Raw genomic sequence first — 23223 nt, 5'->3', positions numbered from 1 at the left:
AAAATATTGTAACAACAAGTCAAGCAGCACGTTGGACAGTGCGTTGCGTTGGCTCGCTTGTCAATCACAGCTAATAATAGTTGACGGTCCCGTCAAAAGTTGGACAAAATCCTATCGGGGCGTCGACCCGAACTAACAACTTAGACCAAAATCCCTCAATTATCCCACTTTCACTGGCCATCACAGACAAACAGACAGACATGGGGTGAACTAACAAAACATTATTTTCTAAGACTCTAAAAAACACATTGTAAGTAAAATAAACTATCATATAATATCAATAATGTATTCACATACGCACGGACACATGTATTTTAAATACCTATTATGCGGAACCAGTTCATAAATTTCTTTTGGGGAAGGGTTCAGGTGGGCTTTGTTGGCCATCGCTTCCTAAGAACCCTGATTGAAATTCCCATGCTTTGTAACAATGGTGTATCGATTTGTAGGGAAAAGGGAATCACTTAGATGGTAAATCGTTATGACGTGTATTTATACTGTTTTTGACAGGAGCGTGACGTGTTTTGTTAGTTTGAATTATTAAATAGAATTGAATGAATGCTTTTATAGTTTATATGAACTAGATATGTCTCGAAAATTACTCTAAATATTATTAAGTCAATGTTGTTAATTTGGCCTATTCCGAGTAGACCATCATAAACTGATTTAATCTTAAAAGAAAAAAAAGGGAAAGTACAGTTCTAAGATCCTCGATTCCCTTTTTCTATCCTGCTCCATGCAACATGTGGGATAAAACGTGAAGCTAAGAAAAGCTAATTATTAAATAATAATTTTAAAATATTGATAGGCATATTTCTGCCTAGCCTTAGGTAGCATATGACAAAATCATTTTTTTATGCCTTTATCACTTTCTTGGGATTAGGTGGAATTACTAATAACCATGTATATGGCTACCTAACAGTACCTATTCTGCAGAATAACAATATTTTGTGTTTAGAAGATTACATACATACATCTGGTCATCACTTACCCAACATTACACCAAGAATACTTTAAAATTTAACAAAATTGCGATATCTTAGCCGAAAAAGTTAGTAGATATTTAATTTTTCAGATAAAAATCGAATCTTTTGTAACAAATATTAACTAAACTTTCTCACCACTGAGCTATAAGGATGTCTAGAGATATATTAAAAGGATTCAATCATACCTTTTGCTAGGAAAACGCCATAAAATACAACTATCACATGCTTAGACGTCCATAACTCATCGTATTGTGGCCGAGTTATTAAACGGGACTTCAATCAATTTTTACGAGCGATCTCTCGTAAAAGTATTTAACTGTTTGTTTGTACGTAATATTAACGATAGCCATTATCGAAAGATAGGAATGTTGCCTTTAAACCTGGAAGATAAAATCCTTTATTTGCCGAAATTACGTGTGTGGCGATTGTTACTTTGATTGTTATAAATATTAGCTAAATATTAATACGTAAGTATATAGTATATAGTAACGCGGATAGCAGGTTGTCTTACCGTACTTATACAAAAGTTGTAGATTCATTTTTGTGTCTACAGCTTAGGAGAAAGTACAAAACACAAATTATTCCGCCGCAAGCTTGGCTCCAATTGAAAAGCTATTTATTAAATATATTAACTAGGTTCCCAGGTTCCCCCTGCCTACCATGCTATGTGCAGGATACAACGTAAAGCAAAAAAACATTTTAGCACCATCTAAAAACATATTGCTAAATTGAAAATTCTATTTCATTGAACCATATTGGAGCAGATGAAAAGTTTTTATTTAAACTAGAGGTAGTCTGGTGCCGACAACAATAAGGGGCGAGGGTGCGGGTTTGATTCTATTGAGGGTCAGCTTATTCGCTTACCTATTTGATTTGGAATCTTCGAAACTATTGTTCGGATCGACGATATTACATTAGTTTAATATTTCTCTATGACAATCTTGTAATCTGCTATCGATTCTTTTGTATGAAATGGAAAAAGTTATACATTTATTTGAGGCTATTGTGACGCAATGGTTAGCGTTTGCCAGTCCATGCATAATTGTAGGTTCGATACCACTCGTGGAATTGAATTATTTTCATTTACCGGTTCTAATAAAGACCAAATACGGCGTTGTTTTTACTCAACACGCGCAATATCTCGAAAATTAATAAGGGAAATGGCAGGGAACATAGTGTTTAAACACTTATAAACACAGGGTTCCCTACCTTCCCAGCTAAATGCGATCAAAAAAATATATCATACATATCTTATGGAGATACCGCTCCAGCCGTTTTCATTGATCAATGATTGACAGAAGCACAATGGAGCACTCTTTATGACTCTCCTGCGAGACGTTTTCTTATCAAAATCAAGATTACAACCCGTCCAACGTAAAATGTCCTAAATGACACCCCGCTTATACTGACAACGTTCTATCACAACTAAAATTTAATATTACATACAACTTTGTCATAATAAGCTGTGTGGACGGTTAAATCAATGATATTCGTCCGTATGTGACAAGTAAATGATAGTTATTATTGTTTGACGAATATCTCTGTAATGACTCTCGTTTTGGATCTGATAAGGGTTTCTTGTTTTATTTTAACTTGGACTATTGTCTGTTCGTGTAGTTTATTGTACGCGGGACAGGGTAATTTGTTATAGTGAAACTACTTTGCATTTTGTTCGCGACTATTGATATGGGGGTTTTTTTATTAAACATTTATTGAGGCCGTTTGGAGCTGAGGCACAAAGGTGTGACTGTAACGCGATGGTTGTGGGTTCGATCCCTACCAGGGGGAATAAGTTATTATTTATTAATATTCCCTCGCTTTGGCACCAAGTCAAAAGCCTAGTGAATTCGGCCACTGATCAAGCAGTGCCTTAAAAACTCGGCGGAAAGTGTCTTACTAAACGGTGAGTGTGAAACAGAGTGTTTTAACAGTAGTGTGAGTTAGAGCGTGAAACTAAAAAAATATAATATAATTGCAAAATTTCCTATACTATTCTATATTGTCGCAATGACAATATTCAAATTTGGGTTACAAGATACAAACGTTGCCCATTCTATTGTTAGCTTTGTACTCTTTGAAGACAAACCACACACGACTGTAAAACACACAATACGTTTCTTTTAACGCGGATGTCAAAAAAACGTTTCCACAAAACACACGTCAATCGAACTAATTTTGTATGAAAAACGAGAAAAATTTAAACAATTTTCCTTACATCACCTCCATAACCCTTATTACACTGTGCTAAAGTCAAAAATACTGTATTTCTCATATCTTTAAAGTAATTTTAACCAATTAGTGTCAAAGAAATGGTTATTATTGATGTATGTGGTTACATAAACTCGGACACCGACAGATTGCCTTGTTTTCCACATTATTTTGAAGAGCGTAGGAAATTTGTGAAAGAACTTATTGTACAATGTTAGCGTTTGCCAGTCAAGCTGTTAATATATCAGGTGGGTTTCATTTTTGTATGTTTATTTTATTTTAGCTTTAAACTAGGTATATCCATAGCAGGGTAGAGAGAACCTACTGTTAAGAATATCCGTTCTCCCTTTGTTAGACATTGCGTGTTGAGTTTCGCAACTCAACGCCGCGCTTTGTCTTGCCAAAGCGGAATCTTGATCAGTACGCGAGTCACCGATATTACATATTTAAGGCACATTATCTATTAAGAGCAGTTATAAATAGGTACAACAGGGTAAGTTATACAGTATCCTCGAGTGAGAATCAAACCCATCCCTGCTCCCGTGAGTCATGATTGGTATCACCAAAAATTTACACAATATTATTCATTTCCAAATAAAAATTGAAAATCTTTGTTCCATTGTCTTTTAGACTAAAGCATTACTCGAGTTTTTGTGGCTTATGCCATTATACATTGATTTACATACAATTTACGAAATTACCTAAACAGTTAGCGGAAGCCTCATTATTTATAATGTTAGTGTCGTTACTAGAAATTATGTAACTTATTTTTCTGTGACAAAATGAAATATTTAACAATTGTATTTACTTACGATGTATGTCTACCAATATTTGTAGAATATATCAATTATGAGGCCGCAAAATTTTCAATTATATAATACAAATAGGTTTATCTTTGTGGCCAGTCGTGGTGCAGTGGAACAAGCGAGCGACTGTAAACACGACAAGCCATGGGTTCGATCAGGCAAAGAGTTGTTAGTTCGATTCTCTCTCTCGAGGAAATAATAATATTTTAATTTCCACCACTCAACATGCAATGCCTCCAGAATTCGACGGAAAGTGGAGAAAGAAAATGTCTTGATGAGAACAGAATGTCTTAAGCACACAGCGTAAAGCTAAAAAAACACAAAAGACAAAAAAATATATATATGTCACATTCTTTGACATATGACATTCGTGCACGAGTATATGATGTGGCTTACATGGAGACGGTAAGCGGAATATCTTACACATTCAGGTGGAAAGCGGTTTTCTCTGCCTACCCCTGGTATATGCGGGATTAAGATAATGCATAATGATAATTGATTAAAACCAGTCATAAATATAATAAAATTTCCAAGTAAATACTCTTATTAAATTTGCAATGCGTAATCTCCGTGAATAGCTCTCAAGTCTCAACATATTCAAAATGACTCTTTAGACAATCAATCTTGGACCCTTTTTAGGTAGAGGTCTGCCCACATCGACTGGAAGTCAGCTTTGAAATAGATGACAAAGGTTAAGCAAACGCTTATTTTATACTTATCAATAAAAAATAACTTTCTTATAATTATTGTGATTTCTTATCGAAAATTATATAAGCCGCAGCAGTTTTGTAATCCTTATAATTTTTTAAATTTTTCATCTGCAACCCCGTCTAATTTTTCGTTGAACAGTGTTTCGGTGTATGTAAAATGTATATGTGTTTATTCAATTACCTTATAATATGTATTTACATAGCCTGTCTCTAAGCTCGGAATAACAAAGTATCTTAACACTACTTTCTCCTCCAAAATATACGTGTACATTTAAAAAATAAACTGTCCAGAAAATCTTAACTTTCTACTCCCTTTTATATGAGACATGCGTAGGGTAGAAACTTAAGGGTTAAACTGGCAAGTCACGCGTCCAGTCCCGAGGGATGATCCGCTATGCATAGCCCATAGCCCTCGATTAGGATCGCTGTGAAATTGTTGAGAACTTAATGCGATGGAAACTGTGATGAGTCTTGTTTACTTATTTAGATTGTTGGTTGATTTAAATTTTTTGGCACGTTTCTGTCTAATCGTATAGTTTTTTTTTAATTTTATATATAGCTTGTTGAAATATTATTAAATAAGTGGAATTAACTAATTTCTTTTGCTTTTTTTGATAAAAAGATCGCAATTACGAACTAGGCGTCTAATATATGGTACGTATATCTTGCACACGGTAGGGTGGAAAGCACGAGCAGGACATAGGCTTATAACAACAATGTAAGTACAGGAAACCTAGAGTGAAGACACTCCGTTGTCTTCTTGACATTGAAATGATAATTCCTCAATCTTTCGAGGGTATCAGGCATAGCCCCGCTTCGATACGACTGTCTCTATCATATAATAAATTCAAGAAATCGAACTTACTACCTCCATTTATAACAAATTTATCCCTTAACTACAATTACACATTACAAAACCACATGATATAACATTCTGAAGAGATCACAGTCAAAAACTACCTTCCCCTTTAATTGAAGGTATCACTTACAAAACGGATGCGGCAACTTAAAAAATACTTATAAACTTATCCTAGCCGCTATTTTTAATCAAATTTAAACCTAATATCTTCGGAATAAGTATTTATTTCTCTATTATATTCTATAGTTCGTTTAAACACAGTAGCCACTTGAAGACCGGAAAGCTCCGTCAGTTTTCGCGCACTACTAACTCACTATACATCCCAACGTACCTCTATATAATGCCTATCATTTTAATATAATAATATATACAAAAGAATTTAATAAATAAGAATAGATGGGATTAACAAAAGATGAAAAAAGTGTACTTTAGATTGAAAAGATCTCGAGTGGCCATTTGTTTCTTATTAGATAGATATAATAAAAATTATTGTTTGCCTGTTATTTTTTACAACTCTTCAAACCAGTTACATACGAGTACAATACGTATCTATATTGTACAAGTGATGTTATAATGTACCGTAGTTTCTTATATATTGATATGGAGGTCATATTATAATATTTATTTTTTTATCCTAGAACTTCCTGTAGAGAGAAATTTAAATAAGTTCTTCGTTTCTTGTTTTCGCGGCTTTTTTTGTTCTTCCGGCTCTTGTTGCCAGAGTCTGCCTTCTGACTAAGTCTACTCCACTTTGCACGATTTTCAGCATCCACAGTACAGCACTTCTCATGTCCTGATGCAGGACTATTGCTTCTTTAGATCGTCCAGGGAACTAACTCCAGAAACAAATTTGGCTGGTATTTTTTTCAAACATAGTTGTCATCGTACCTTCTTAACCAACGCGCTTAGAGTTTATCATAGCCGTTTCATTTAAATTCCGCCAATTATCATGCAATATTTAAAAATTGAATGGAAAGCAAGAAACGGAGTGTTTTGACACTAGATTGTAATGTGAAGACGTAGATATGAAAAAATGGTCATAGCTAAGCTACCTTGTTCTATCTGTTTTGTCTAACGAAATTGAAGAATCATCGAATTCAATGAAACTGAAACTGAAAATCACTGTAGGTACCTATATAATATTATTTTCGTTTTCTCACCATGGTAAAAACGCGCGGTGTTTAGTTTCGCCACTTACCTTGCGATGTCTCGAGATTTATCGGAGAGTGGAGAACGTACAGCGGTAGATATTTAAAAAAAAGTGATAAAATGTTTATTTTCAAATAACACATATCATCTTATATCCACATACTTGTAGCCCGCGTGCCGCAACAATATGTGACCTACTTTTATCACTTCAGATTTATATTATTCCGCGACAACGAATACCTTTTAAATTATGTTTACTATTATATACAAGCAGCACAAAGAATCGTCGTGGCGGAGCGCCTGAATGTAAACACGGCGGTTCGATTCCCACTTGGGGTAATGAAATATTTTGAATTCCACCATTATTATATATATTATGCAATGTCTTGAAAATTGGGGCAGCTTTGGGGGTTCTGGCACAAGGGCACAAGACTGTAGGTTCGATTAATATTATAAAGTCTTAGCACTGGTAGCGAGGCAAAACGTGACGTGTACTTTTGCCAATCATCATGCAATACCTCCAGAATTCGGTGGAAAGTGGGAAACGGAAGTCGCTTATTCTCCCCACCACGCAATATGCAAATTCATGAGACAAGAAAATGTCTTAAAATATAAAATAATGATAAAATTAAGTGTTGAGTTGCCATTCTACACTACGGTAGTGATGGAACCGAGTCGTACTTGCTAATGGCCGGTTTTTCTAGCATTAGCATTTTGTATAGGTATATAGCTCATTTGGTGCAAATATTCCTGTATTTATGAAAAGTGTAACTACGATATAATTAGCGATATAACAGAAAAGATAAAAATAATTGATTATTAAGGCAAAAAAGTATGTAGGTACTTCTTTAATAATATATCTCCAAAAAAAACAATTATTAAAAGCATATTTAATCTATAAAACTTTGAGAAACGCTGATCGAGTCTCGTTATAATATTTAGTGGCACTCGTTGCTCTTGGGGACAAACTGCACGGAAGAAAGCACACCGTTAGCGACGCTAATGGTAATCGATTAAATTGTTTATACCTATTGATGGTTTGTGTTCGTGATATTTATGCGCGTGTTTGGCTTTTTCATTCTACAAGGTATTATTGGATTAATTCGACTGACATTACTGACATTTTTGAGGGATTTTCAACACTTTTTTTTACTTTTTCTCGTTAATGATTTCTATGTAGATTAGTGAAACTGAATATGACTATTGAAAACGAAGCTGCAGGCTAATAAAGCTTATAAAACAACCAAAATTGCTTTAACCAAGAATCGAATCCACATCCCAAAACATTTAACCCAATAAAAACCACATAAAAGAGCATTAGCAACGGCAATTTTATAATGATACTCATTCGCAAATTTATTAAATCCCTACAAACCGAAATTGACATACAAACAGTGCTATACAACGGAGGGTACACCATAATGGCTATGCAAATTAATCTGTCCTCAAACAGAGGGTTCTTGATGTGTGAAACTTGCAATAAAATTACCGATTATGCTTTTGAATGAATATTTGTTATGTATGACGTGCTTTTTTAATTTTTATTTTTCTTTTGTATGGTTGGCACTGTCCTTTGTGGCGGCGGTCGCGGGTTCAATTCGCACGAGCCATATTTTTATTGTATTTTAGTGTATAGTCCGTTCTATATCACTTTTATGTCTTATAAAAGTCTTTTAATTTTATTAAAAAGTGCAGCACAGTGACTGGACGTACATGTGAGATAGTTACGAGCTCGATTACTGCTACGGAGAATTAATTGTTTTCTTTATGTTGTTATTAAAGAGAGGCGTTGAGTTCAGGCACTCTACATGCAATATCTCTAAAATTGAATCGGAATTAGCAAAAGAGTGTCTTCATGCTGGGTTTCCTCAGGTTTCTGTTATGTGTGAGATACAAAGTAAAACTAAATATTTCATATTACATAGCAGGGTGGCGAAATTTTTTAATTTATTAAAAGTGCTATTATTATTTATTTTACAACTAATGAATAATACATTACATTCTTGAACAATAATTAAACAATTCAATACAAGCGCTATAGCCAAATCGATATAACAAAGAAAAAATCATATAAACCGATGCCTACCAAACTTCGCGGTTGTAACCATTGTAACCGATATATAATTTAAAAAGAAATCACTTGAGTCTAACAAAAAAAGTCCAATACACATATTTCTCTTACAAATGAAATAATACCTCCACTCGAAACACATTAGCTTTTAGAGTGTTGAAAAGAAAAACAAAATTAATGATTGTGAATAATTCGCAATAAAAATGCCACATGCGTGCAAATATGAGATGGGGGGGGACAATTATAACAAATTAATAACGTACACTCTACCCTTAAAACTCGAGTGGAGATTTGCGTTCAATGGTTCTTGCCTTTGTTGTATATTTTTAGCACCAACCACCCAAAATCAGCCCTATTCCTTGCTGAGAATATTAAAATTTTAATAAAAAACGTCGCGTCGGTTACGGTGTTTCTCCTTTAAAAACCCCATCAAGGGTCATCTTGGTGTTATATTAGAATTTAGACCTTATAACTGAACTTTAAAGCTGCAAACGAAAGCTCAACAGAAAGTCACTTGAATATTAAAAGTCTTGGTAATTATTCAGGAATCCATCCATCATTAATCACTGGGGGTTGCAAACGCTGTAAAAATGATTGTAGAAAAGATAAATTAGGAGATATGGTGGCTGGTGACGTTTATTTCGCGGCTACACACGTGGTTTGTGTGACAGACAGACGTACATATTGTTAGTGTTATATATGGCGGTACTATTAGCGGAACTATGGGGCTTTGTTATGCAAAAGAATTGGTTTTTATTAACTTTATACAAAATGAATGTATGGATATTAATAAAGGACAATCATTAGTAATAATGCGGAATAGTGTTAATGTATTATTTATATTAAAATCTATTAATAAATATTATACGCTTGTCCGATGGTACGTTTGTCTTTAAATTATACAAATTATATACATATGATGTACCTATCTACTTAAATAGTAGTTCTATGTAAATATAACTAAATAATTAAACATTCAACATTATGTGAAAGGAATTCCTAGAAAATAAAGACATTTTTAATTTAACCAAACGCGCGAAAGCCATCATGTCGCATTGGGACAGCGACTAAACGCGACGGTTGTGCGTTCGATCCCTACCCGGGGGAATGTTTATACCTATTTAAACTATTTTCTTTCTCTGAAAAATTTAATAAAAAGGAAATAGTACACTACACTTTCTGTGTATTTACACTAGGTTCCCTCTGTCTACTCTCCTTTTAGCGTGATAAAGCGTGAAGCTGATAATAAAAATAGTTATACAAAACTACTAGCAGGGATTTAAATAAAATAATTAGGTCAATATTATAGACTGTACTATAAAATAAGCTTATTGAGGAAACTAAAGCTTAATGGCATAATTTTCTTCGTATGACGATACCGTCGTACGCGTGGTAGTCACGCGATATTATTTACCTACAAGAATTTTTGTATTCATTCCTGTTTAATTTCACGCTAACCTAATAATAAGACACTCCGATGAAACTCAACACCGTGCTTTGTTTTGTTACCAGAGGCAACGAAAATATTAAATTTCTAAATAATTAATGAAAATTAAAACTACGACAGACTCTTCAAATCAAATATAAGAATAAACAATTTATATTTTATTATAACCTAGCGGCCCGCCCGCGGCTTCGCCTGCGTGAACTTTTTTTTTTTTTTAATTTGAGATTCCTAGCACATGTAGTTTCTGAGATTTTGTGATGAATGAGTGACCTTTCGATTTTATATATATAGATAGATAGATAGAGAGATAGACTAATATAATTGCTAATAATAATAATCAAAGTACTCGAGTTTTCTTAATTAAAATGACATTATTATAGTACACGACCCCAAAAGTCATAGACAAAGTTGAGAAATCATATAAATAGCAACTCAATTAGAATATATGTAATATTATACAATCTTTGACATATTGTTTCTAATTTCACTCGTGACCGTAGAATGATTGTAAGTGACCTTTGCCCTTAATGTAAAGTTCATGTCATTGTTTCTTTGAATGACTACTATAACTAAAGTTATATTATAGAAGACTATAGTAGAATAGAATAGAAGTATAGATATTGTATACCTTATTTAGGGTACCTTCAAAGGTTCAATAGAATATTGACATCAGAGTAATGTTGATATGATGTCAGTCGTGGTGTAGGGGCAAAAGGGGCGACTGTCGCAATAGGTTGTGAGTTCGATTTCCACTCGAGGAAAGGATATTTAATATTTTCATTTCTTCCATTCGCTGTTTTGATTTTCAAAGAAGAGCACGGAGTATCTTATCACTACTCGGCCTAACTACGCTGCTATCTGGAAAAAAATTAAGCCAAAAAAAAAAAAAAAAAAAAATCGAATCTATGACCTTTCTTGATTTACCATATGGTCTCCCCTTTTTTAAGACCTCAACATATTCTCATTGAACATAGAAAATCACTCAAACATCGTACAAACGAATCGTAATACAAAATCAACGGTATTAAATTCAAAGCACAATTCTACTCGAAATAAGGGTTTGAATACAAGAAAAATACAAAATAATATTTTATTTGTTATTTGTATACCTCGTTTCAATACACGTTAGTACCTACATCCTTCAATATTCAATTATTTTCGACCCAATTTAATAAATAAGGCGTTTTTTTATTTTCTATGGAAAAACAGCTTCACCTTTCGTCTCACCAAGCAGGATAGGTAGAGGGAACCTGGTGTAACGTGCAGTAAAAAGGAAACACTAGATTAGGTTGCTTATCGTTGATACCAATACCATGGAAAGAAAAATGAACCCAATCTCTTTATTTGGGACCGTCATAGCTCAGTGGAACAGCGTCGAACTTTAAATCGCGACGGTTATGGGTTCGATATCCAATGGTGGGAATGATTATATTATAACAGTTTTCAATTCTTCGCTCAATTTCTAAACAATATGCGGTGTTGGGTTCTGAACTGAACACATGAATGAAATATATATGTTTATTTCATCGCTATAGTAACAAAACAAAGCGCAGAGTTGAATTCCGCCGCTTTTCGCCCAATGTCTCGGTAATTGAACCGTGCGCAGGAGCGAAAATAGAATGTCTTAGTAATAGATTCCCTCTGCTTATCTTACTATAACTAAGCGACATACTATGTGAAGCTAAAAAACCAATCAAAAGCTCACATTTCATCATAAAATGCTACAAATTTCTATTAACATTTCTATTCATAATAAAATACAACTATAGATATATAAAATATTAAGGAACTATTTACAAAAAGATATAATAAGATATAATATAAAAGATAATGACTGTGCAATCGCAAGTATACAAAGCTACCCGTTCTTGCCTAACTATATATTAAGGCAAAACACCTTTAATTAATCTTGACAACGCAACGGCCGTATGTGGATATATCATTTATCATTTGATAGCAGAAGATGGAAGGTTAGAAAAATTTTACTCTGGCCATTGGTTGGTGATCTTTTATATTGAACTATTGATTGAATTAAATTGTTTAATTTTAAAACTTGTGATGGTTCTTTATTCGATTCCCTCTTGGAAGAATAAATTATATTAATTTTCTCAATCTGGTAACAACAAACAATGTCACGACACTTGAAGAGGAAATGGAGAACGGAGTGCCTTCCACAAGGTTCGCTCTAGCTATCCTGGCTTATTTTCCTTTCCTTGCTTTGGTAGACAATGTGCGACGTTGAATTATCATTGCAAAATAAGGAAGGGAGTTTCTATCACTACGATTCCCTGCGCCTACCCATCAAAACGGGAAAAAGCGTGAAGCTGCTTTTTAACCGACATTTTCGTGACTGAGTGACGTCATATAGCAATTAAAACGACAATTAATCTTTATCAAGGTAGCATTATAAAATGTTAACAGAATAGACTGAATGAATAGTTCGTAATGAAGCTTTTCATATAGACACAGACGTGTATGGGCTTTAATAGATAAATTTTATGTGTGTATTGATAATTAACTATTAACAACTTTTCGTAATCGAATGTACTATGGTTGTTTTTATTGTATTTGTATTTTAATATTATAAATCAGAGGCCGACATAGCTCAGTGGCACGGCATTTAAATGCAAAAGCGAAGGTTGTGAGTTCGATTTTTACTCAGAAGAATGACTAATTTTCTTACCCCCGAAAAGTCAGGAATGGAATGTCTTAACACTACATTTCCTCTGCCTATCCTGCTATAAGGGAGATATAGCTTAAAAAAGGGTTAAAGTCAACTTTTAGAGGCTACAGACAAACACACTTAAGTCGAAGAAAACCTTCTTTGAAGTCCCAACTTTGAACAATGACCTGTAAACTAATGATTAATTCAAACGATTCCGGAATCCTTTTTTGATTGTGGCCATTAATTTTGCGATTTAAACTAAGAATAATGGTATAAATTATATATATTTCTTATTTCATTACTATGAATAACATTTTGTATAAAACCATAATACTAGCATTTTAAAGTGAAGTTACATAGTCAAGTCAATAAGAGAAAATAAAAGTCAAGAGTCAAAATAAAATTATTAGTGGAACATAAATTAGACAAAGTTGTACCAACATATCAACATTAAGGTGACAACAAAATCATGGAAAGTAATTAGAGTTAAGTATAAACAAACATTCGTCAAGCACCTTAAATTTAATTAAAAATTATTTGATAAGATGTACTTATTTGTCGGTATAATATTTAGATAATAGAAAACAGACTCACGACAGACAGACAAACGGATATACGAAAAACAAAATGATCCGTTTTTGTATTGAGTTGCGGAACCCAAAAAAAAATTAATAATCAATTGGTTAATCCTGTCATGTCGTTATTTTAATTGTTTATTAGTTCATTTTACAAGAAATACATTTAAAACATTTAACACCAACACTCTAAAAGCTCAACAAAAACAACAGAATAAAATATAATAGAATATAAATAGATTAAAACAATTGAATTGAAAAATCCTCTGAATCTGGCCGTAATTATTAAATTGAAAACCAAGTTCGTCACCGTTCGTCGTTCGTCGTTCGTCGTTCGTTCATATCAAGGGGTGGCCGAGAGTCCCATTCAGTGCCTACATTATTAATAAACGAGAAGCAAAATGACAATACCTTATCCTTTTTCATTTGATCGCAATGTTACTGTAAATATTATATAATATAATAAATGGATGAGCTTTACTTTGCAAGATCTTTCGCGTGGACAATGAAGCGTAAAATCGAAGAAATTTAATTTTTTTTTTATTATGTAATGGGTTCCAAGGAACCTACTTGCCAAATTTCAATAAGCTACTCAGCTGGTAAGGAAAGGATACTTTTTATTTAGATTTGTATCCACCCGCAACTTCAACAACATGAATTATAAAACTTTATATAGGTACTGTTCCTAGTTTCTATAAAAAGTTAAAAATTTCTCTATTAGAAGATACTCTCCTACACTCTACAAGGACTCTACATGCTTAACTATAGCGTTCTACGCCGGGTGAGTTTTCTGTGAATGACTCAGTTAATAACGAAAGCTTTTTTTAATATTTAACCTAGTTACCGACCGCAACTTCATGTGCATGGACAATATAAAACGTGTAAATTTTGTCTCCGTTGTCGAAGATATTTCAGGATATCCCCCCTACATTTGTATAGGAACATGTCAAATTTCAGCGTCCTACTCCACGTAATTTCGCTGATGCTTTCTTTGTAAGTCACACAGTAACGGATGAATTTTATTTTAAAACGATATGTTTTGTTTATAATTACAATTAATACTGTAATTATAAACAAAACATACATATTCAGTAAGTACTGAAAGTGACATTTAATGAGGAATTCTTATTTTATACATATCTTGGAACTGTCGCATAAAGCTCTCCAACAATCCTTTCGTAGAAACCAGTAGCGCCATCTGTCGAGCTCGTGTATTGTTCCCTTTGCTTAGACTTATAAACGTTGTTCATACTAAATGTATATTATAATAATTATTCAATTAACATTCATTTAGTGCAACGATGACATACCTATATGTACTTTTAAAAAAAAACCTTTGATTTTAAACATTTTATTTATTTTGGGTTCATTCATTTATTATCGATTAATTAGTTATTAAAACTTTCAAATAAAATACTACAAAAAAATTGTAATTTTGTAATTTTTAAGTAAATAAGCCTAACACCGCATTTTCCACACCTACCTAAGCTAATAGAATTTTATATATATATTTAATATTTTTTTTCTTTACTTGTCTAAGTAAGAATATAATGCACATGGATGTGCATGATGATGATGATGATGATGTGCATGTATAATATATTATGCTTGCTATACGTGCTATATATGTGCTATACTTGCTTTAAAATATATCACATTATGTTAAGCACAAGTCAACACTGCTACTATGAAACTTTTAGATAATTATAGATTTAAAAATCTTATTATGAACTAAATGAAAATAAGTTGTCTAAAATAACGATTTAATCGTAATATTATGAAAAATATTAGACTCGAAAAGTGTCTCGAAAAAAAAAGTATTTTTCTTAAAACACTCATACTTATTTTTCAAGTTATTTATTGGTGTATATAATCAATCTTTTACTAAATAATTAGTAATTATATTTCTTCAATATGACTTGGAAATGATAGATGTATATTGTATTTTAGTTCTTGCAATTAACCTATTCGAAAATAATAAAATTAAGCTTGTTAGTTCGCCATATAATAAATAGTAAATCACCTAATGCCGTCGGACACGAGTAAACTTCTACAAGTTGTACATAAAATTTATTTGAAAAAAATAATGTTATTAAACATAAGTTATTAAATTTCTGTATTTTTTAAATTAATAACATATTAATAATATAGCTGTATACTTAAAAGTAATTGATTTAAAAATATTTCGTAGTTAGTTCAAATTGATTTTATAATTAAAAAAAATTAAGCTTTTGAAAAATGATTTGCCTAAAATCTGATATAACCATTAGATAAATCTCGGTTATCAATATTATTCAGGTAATAATAAAATTTTTAGTTGTATATGAAATTTTAGTATTTTTTATAAGTCTATAAAGATATATTATTATCCTGTGTGTGTGTGTTTGTTGACCTTAATATTTTTTTATACTCTTTATAATTTGACTCATTAAAAAATTAATTACTTATTGCAAAAACACAAATTTATTCATACAGGGTAAAACAACACAAAGTAAAAGAAAACAAAGTTATAAAATAAAAACAATTTTGTTTATTCGTATGGCGTTAACAAATTCTTTCATCAAATTAAGTATATAATACATCGTTGGTACTGACATCGATTTAGAATTACAAACTAGTATGTACATTTGATAGCCACTATTCCACTTACAATTAAATCGACTAATTTACAAATACTCCAAGTAAATCTACTCTGGTAATAAATTAATTACACGAACCGATGCCAACCGATTGCGAGGATCAAACATCGGAAAATCAGAACTAATTAAACTTAACACGTTATGCTAATACAATATAGAAGAACAAAAACCAGAATTCACATGGAGAACTACAGCTACTGAATTGTGACTGACGCCTACATAAGTACATGAATTAATCTCTTTTTGGTACCGATCTCACTTCACAATATGAACAACCTGCTACTTAAATATCTGAAGACGCGCGAAAACAAAAAAATCACAGTCTAATAAACTTAATACGACACCCACTAACGGGCCTACGTTTCAACATATTTACAAGCACTGATATGAAACACACCGGATGTACAATATTCAACTAAGCGTAAGTCTAAAAACAATAAATAATGTCCTCATTTGATCGTCTTTACTTTAACACATCACTGCCATACCCTAAAAGATGGATGTCCTTCAAGGAAGGCACGTTGGTCTTCAATATATGACGGAGACCGGCCGTCTCAGCTGGTCGTCGTGAGGGCTGTGCTGCGTTGGAGTAACCGGCGATACCGGCGAAGATGGGGCCGCGCCGTACTGGTGGAACAGGGGTGAGGAAAAATGCTTGGGCGGAGCCGGTTGCGTATATAGTGAAGAGTAGAACGAGGATACCACAGCGGCAGCCGAGGACGCCGTCGGCAGCTTCTCAGCGGTCGGAGCCATCAATTTTGAGAACTGCAGGTGATCTAACTGATGTGGGAAATATGGTGGCACAGCTGGATATGGTAGAGCATCTAATGGTCCCACAGTGGGTGCTGGACCCGCAAAGTAAGGCAGCGGGAAACTCGGGAAGGCGCCGGCTCCGGGAGCTGAGCCAGGTGTGGGAGGTTTGGGCTTCCTCCTCGGCCTGTATTTGTAGTCCGGGTGTTCCTTCATGTGTAGTGCACGAAGCCTTTTCGCTTCATCTATAAACGGTCTCTTCTGCATTTCAGTCAACAACTTCCATTCGGCACCGAGACGTTTAGATATTTCCGAATTATGCATCTTCGGGTTATCCTTGGCGATTTGCCTACGCTGGAGCCTCGACCAGACCATGAAAGCATTCATGGGTCTCTTAATATGACCCTCCGACTGCGGCGAGGAGGCAGGCAGCGGCTGCGGCGCGCTCGGGTACTCCGGGAGCATACCGGGATGCATCGAGAACGCGTACGGATGATGACTTAGTGTCGACATATTGACAAATAAAATAAACACAGAGTTCTGTTAGAACATTAGCTACTATGGCACAATGGTGAATGAGCACAGACGAGAGACTGTTTCGCGTCGGACTCGGGCGGTAGACTGATGGTGTGTCGTGGTGCCCGCGCGGGCCTGGCGGCGGGGGGCGCGGTCGAGGCGGCGGGCGGCGTGGCCCCCACCAATGGGTAGCCCGCGAGTACATCTCGAGCCCCTCCTCGCGGAGTAGCGGCGTCTCTATCCTACCTCGTACAGTTCGTGCCCCCTACTCGTCGCACCAATACCCCTCGGTACTGCGGAACGTACAGCTGTTTAGAAGCATATCACAAGCTCTCTTATGCATGATATAACCGCTGTAATAGAACTCGGTCTTAAATTTACCTTTATGTTTAAGTTTTATTTCTTTTTATATAGAATATTTTTTTTATTAAATAACATATAATAGAGATAAAATTAAGGAACTACTTACACAAACTTTTTTATAGATCCACAAACTTTTTTATTTATGCACAGTATTTCAAATACTTATTACTGATATGCAGAAGTATTTAGATACACGCATATTTATCTATAAAAATGTTGTAATAAGTATCTACGTAATTATAATAACATGTCATGTCATGACATAGTATGTCATAAAAAAATATTATACTACCTTTTGCCTGCGGATTTGCCTCCATAGACGAACGGAAGTAACTCACACATCAACACATGACACATTCCAAGTACCCGAGGTAGCTCTGACCGCAGGTAGGTAGGTACAGTGGGTTACATGGAATCAATTAACGTGATCCAATATATTGCATATAGAACTATAGCTCTCAGCTTCACTATATTAATACCGATAGATTATACTATAGATAGATGCACGTGTAAACGATAATTATAATAAATAGATTCATTAAATAATATAATTATTACTTTAAAGCAATAATTAAGCATCTATCAAATACAGTTTCCCAAAAAAAATTGAATTAAAGAAATTATTTTAAACATAAAAAAAAATACTTAAAATTTCATATTTCATACAAAATAAAGAAAATGGATGTTGGAAGTGAATAGATCAACATTACACGATTTACGACCGCTAAGCGATACCTCGTAAAGTTCTAACATAAATAAAATCCTTTAAAGACCAGTCTTATGTTATTAATGAACAATGCGTGAAAATAATGAAACATACAGTTTCATTAGCTCTAAAATAATAAAATTATTTTTCATTTATTTAATATTAGAATTTCTTTTATTTTATTCATTGCCTTTTGTCAAGATTCCTACCATAAAACGACAAAAGGCAGTATTTAATGATATTATCTTAAAAATAGTTATAATTTCAAAAGGAATAAGAACAAATTAAATTAAACACTTACAGATACCTAGTCAAATAAAGGCGGGCGTTTGGCGTTAGGCAATGTCTGAGAAACTAAGTAGCGTATTATATTGCTATACTCGGAATAGAACGTCAAGCTATAATTTCAAATATACAATTTTGTTTAGTCCTACCTTACACCTATCTTCCGTTTATTTATAAGGACGGTAGGAACGAAGGAACTAGTGTAGGGGGTTTTTTTAGTTACACTCTGTATTCTTCACATAGCAGGAAGAAAGAGGGAACGTGGGAACCTAGTGTTAAGGTACTCCGCTCCCATTAAGACACTTCCGTTCCACACCCCGCCGAATTCACGAAACATTGTGAGTTAGGTTAATCATACAAAATGAGTTATGGAAAAAAGTTATGAGTTAAATTTCTTGTAAATAAATGTCGTGCTCTATATGAATTAAATTTCCATTCTAGTGCTTTATACATTTAATTAAGATATGTCTTAAATTAATTTTCTTAACCAGATGAAATTTTCAAACTACTTTTCAAATTGAAAAATACTTTTATGTTGTTAAAGTGTATTTTCATTTTAAGTGATGTTAAATCTGTGCTACAAAAAATATTTATTTAACCATAGGTATAATGAAGGGCCATTCCATTATTTAATTTTTATTATTATTAACGGTAATGTAATTGTATATAAGTAAATATTAAATCTATTTATTGTCATTTAGTATAGATATTACTTATGGGTTTTATAGGTATACCTCTCTATACATCTACCTAATACCTTTTGTTAGAGGCGTCAGACACGCTCCGTTGCCGTTGTTCATTTGCGGCACAAAAACAATTGAACTCACTAACGGGATGACCACCATAAAAATATTAGAAACCATCATAAAAATATTACTTAAGACGAACACAATGCAAAATCAATCCAATGTTACTACAAATAGAATTCAAAATCAAATCTCTCCGATTACCATTGTAAAGCAATGCTTCTTACTTCTAAGAAGCCCCTTTATAGGAATAATAAAATAATAATTATACCCTAAGCTAGGTATTTCTTGTAATTTTTATTGCTTACGAGCCGCTATTGTCATTTATTGTTGATAGTTTAAATTGCTTCAATGCTACGTGCCAAATGTATTTAAGCTCTCATACTAAATATATAAGTAATGGTAGAGTAGACTATTATGTTATTTAATAAATCTTTTGTTAGATGTTTCCGAGGCACATTATAGGTTTAGTGATAATTTTCTATTTTTCTCTTTTTCCTAGGTTTGAAAGTCGATATTTTGGGACCTAAATGGATTTTTTAGTAACTGTGTTGCTCTTATGACAGATATCGTATGTAATTATATATAATTATACTGTAATTATTTTAGTTTATAATGTAAATAATACTTCAACGTACTTTTTCCATCGAAATAACTGTTTTTAAAGTAAACCAAAATATTTAAAACTAAGAAAAAGACACTTGAATAAATATTTAACTTTATCGAATTCACACGGAAAACAGAGAATGGAATGTCATGACTTTAACTACTTCCTGTCAAATCAGCTATATACAAGATATTATTACCTTAGAGATATTTGCTCCGTGCTGCGCTTTTCGCCGAATTCTAGAGGCATTTCCTGTAGAGTTACGGAACTCAACGCCGTGCTTTGCCTCGTTACAAGAGCGAGAAAATGAAAATATTAAATATTTCATTACCTTATAAAAAAAATCTTTACTTTGCTTTTCCTTTTTCTCCCTCTAATCTAAAAACATTGTATGTACATTTAATGTTATACCTATAGCTACTAATAGCGCCATCTATCTGTAATTTTATTAACAAATTTAACAACGCTCTATCAAATTAGATAATATCATATGTAACATCTATATATTATATAAAGTATAAAAGCTTACTTTATGCAAAACTAAAAAATATATATAGATATCTAATAAATTAATTAAATATCTTTTATTAAATCATTTATTTGTTTCCGTACTTCGTGTACTAGATACAGAGTATCATGGATGTATTTCCAATATAATATTATTCCAACCCCAATATTTTTTTTTTCAACCGCTAATTTTACCAAAAAATATTGATTTGGAAACTCAACCCAACGTCCGAAACAATTTTTTTTTTTTAATTATTACTACTAGATACTACTAGGTAACCGTGCCCATTAACTGTTGGAAAGTATATAGGATAGATATATTTTTCGAGTATAATTTTATTTCTCATGAAATGGAAGAAACTAATAATATTTGATTTAGTAATATTGTCTACATAGTTTCTTATAATAAAATGAAAATGAGACTAGTAACGCCATCTAGTTTTACTGTAGGTAATAGGCGATTTTAGATCAATAATTGACTCTATCATAGGGTAATGGGTGCCTGGTTGTACACGTAACGATCCTAGGTCGCATGTATCGAATCGAGCTAGGGATATTTATTTAGAAAAGAATCTATAAAACAAGTAACGGTTGCCACCGTTATGGTGAAATCTTTTCATTCCCTCTCTCCGGTAACGCTACGCTCCGGTAACGCGCAAAGCGCTACGTAGAGTTTCGGTGCTAATCCCACAACGTCTTTAAGCTGGGTGAAAAATGGAAAAAGAAGTGTCTTAACACTAAGTTCGAGATGCCTACTCTGATACAGCGTCAAGCTGTAGTAAAAAATAAGTGGCAAGTCCTCCTCTTGACAAAGCCGGATATAGGCAAAAAAAATATAACCTATAGCACTAAAACAATTTTAAAATATAATATAGACATTTTAAAAATGAATTTAGTTGTTTTACAACGTTGTCGTGTGCCGATATTTTTTTCTATTCAAAAAGTTAACTTTAGTGCAATCATAAAATAAAACAGATAAAGAAAGAAAGGAAGAAAGAAACGCATTCTTAAGAAATCAGAAATAAACATTAAAACTACAATGTCGTTTGTAATTTTCAACTATTACGCAATTTGCTCATTTATTTTTTGAAACTAAAACTTTTGAAGCAAATTAATATTTTATTAAAATTTAACGCCATTTTTATAGAGTTGAGACATTTCTATTTGTAGACGATCATTGCGAATTCAATCTTTTTATATACTCACTGAGAATAGGTTTTTTTATGTAGGTATAGGTACATAATATATTAATTAAAAAAGCCTTTTTTAAAAAAACTTTTTGTTTTCAAAACAAAACAAAAACAAAAAGTTTTTGTATTGTACAAATCAAGCCATTTCATTTGATACCCACATTAGATGGGTTGTGTAAAACTTTGTAATCCACCATTTTAATCCGGCGGCCATTTTGAAATAACAATAATATTGATTACATATAATAAGAACTGAAGTCATAATCCAAATTTCAGTTCAATCATATAATGGGAGGAGGGTCAAATTCAGCTTGCAAGATTTCACATAGCTACCGTTACTGCGTAATTGGCAAAAAAACACACAGACAATCCTATCAGACTTAGAAAGTTATAATTTAGCATGTATGGAGGGCAGGGGAGCACTACACGGAGAGAGGACGGGAAACGTACAAAATCGTGAGTGACCACTATATATAAAATCTCCATACAAAGTTGTTTATAAATCTTAAGGTAGCTTGATAGGAACGTATGACTTAATTGGCGACGAGCACTTGGGCAGTCGGGTTCGAATTTGGATATGTTAAAAACTAATTCCACCACCCACGGAATTAAACCTTAATGCAGTTATAATGTTAGGTTGAAGCGAAACTGAATTCTATATTGCTTAATTTTAAAAGGATATTTCTTTCATAACACAACAATATTATGAAAATATTGAAGTCAGACGTCCAAAAACCTTTAAAATATTCACATCTCAATATACAAAGATATAACATCTTTGTGTGTAGATATCATCATTAAAAATAATTAACGCCAACTAAAAAAAAAACACCCTTTCCTTGGCCATGTAAAAAAATGGCAACTCTATATATCAACATATAATATAATAACATTATACAATAATAGTTCTCGCACCTAATTACTTACGAAGGCACAATACGCGAGGCGTTTTTCAACGGGGCCTGCTTCGCAGCTAGCTGCTACTCCCGTCGACAATGGCATCCGCAACCTTATTCGCCCTATCTTCCTATTTTAATTTACTCAAATTTCCCATGACACCTCAGTCTACATACCATTAATTTTTTTCACTGGCCCACTACCTCGATCTTTTTTAAATATTCATTTTTAAAAAATATGAGGGAGTATGTTAGATTTTTAGTTGAGTTTCTTGTTTAATTTCGACGGGGCTGCGAAGTAAATTATGTATTAAAAATACAGCATGTAGGTCATAGAGAGGCATTATAGTGTTTTTTAATCTAAATTTAAAATTAGCTACTTAGTAAGCTTGGAGAGCTCGAGGTGGTATAAATATATTTTTTCGAGTCTATAATTATGAAAAAAATTATTATAAACATTTTACTTTCGTTATATACACATACTAACTTTTATTTGCGGCTTCTTGCCATCGGTGAAATGGTAATTACTGGACCGCAGGTAG

General features: G+C 33.1%; 2 protein-coding genes across 2 annotated transcripts in view; both read right to left on the bottom strand.

Moving 5' to 3' along the window:
• LOC146541133 (uncharacterized) overlaps positions 1-23223 on the bottom strand; it is a 209584-nt gene that overhangs the window by 177383 nt on the left and 8978 nt on the right. The window lies entirely within an intron of this gene.
• Positions 15984-17565, bottom strand: LOC146541134 (SOX domain-containing protein dichaete-like). The gene has a single exon (XM_085195814.1). The coding sequence runs from the start codon at positions 17376-17378 to the stop codon at positions 16644-16646; it is 735 nt and encodes a 244-aa protein (XP_085051940.1). The 5' UTR covers positions 17379-17565; the 3' UTR covers positions 15984-16643.

This window comes from Heliconius melpomene, chromosome 1, assembly GCF_056956725.1.
Source record: "Heliconius melpomene rosina isolate 202511_hmr_F chromosome 1, ASM5695672v1, whole genome shotgun sequence".
NCBI lineage: Eukaryota > Metazoa > Arthropoda > Insecta > Lepidoptera > Nymphalidae > Heliconius > Heliconius melpomene.
The sequence above is the reverse complement of the archived record's forward strand: the minus strand, read 5'-3'. Positions and strand labels throughout refer to the sequence as shown.

Excerpts from the sequence above, each read along its gene's own strand:
- LOC146541134 (XM_085195814.1), bottom strand. The coding sequence starts at position 17,378 with ATGTCGACACTAAGTCATCATCCGTACGCGTTCTCGATGCATCCCGGT.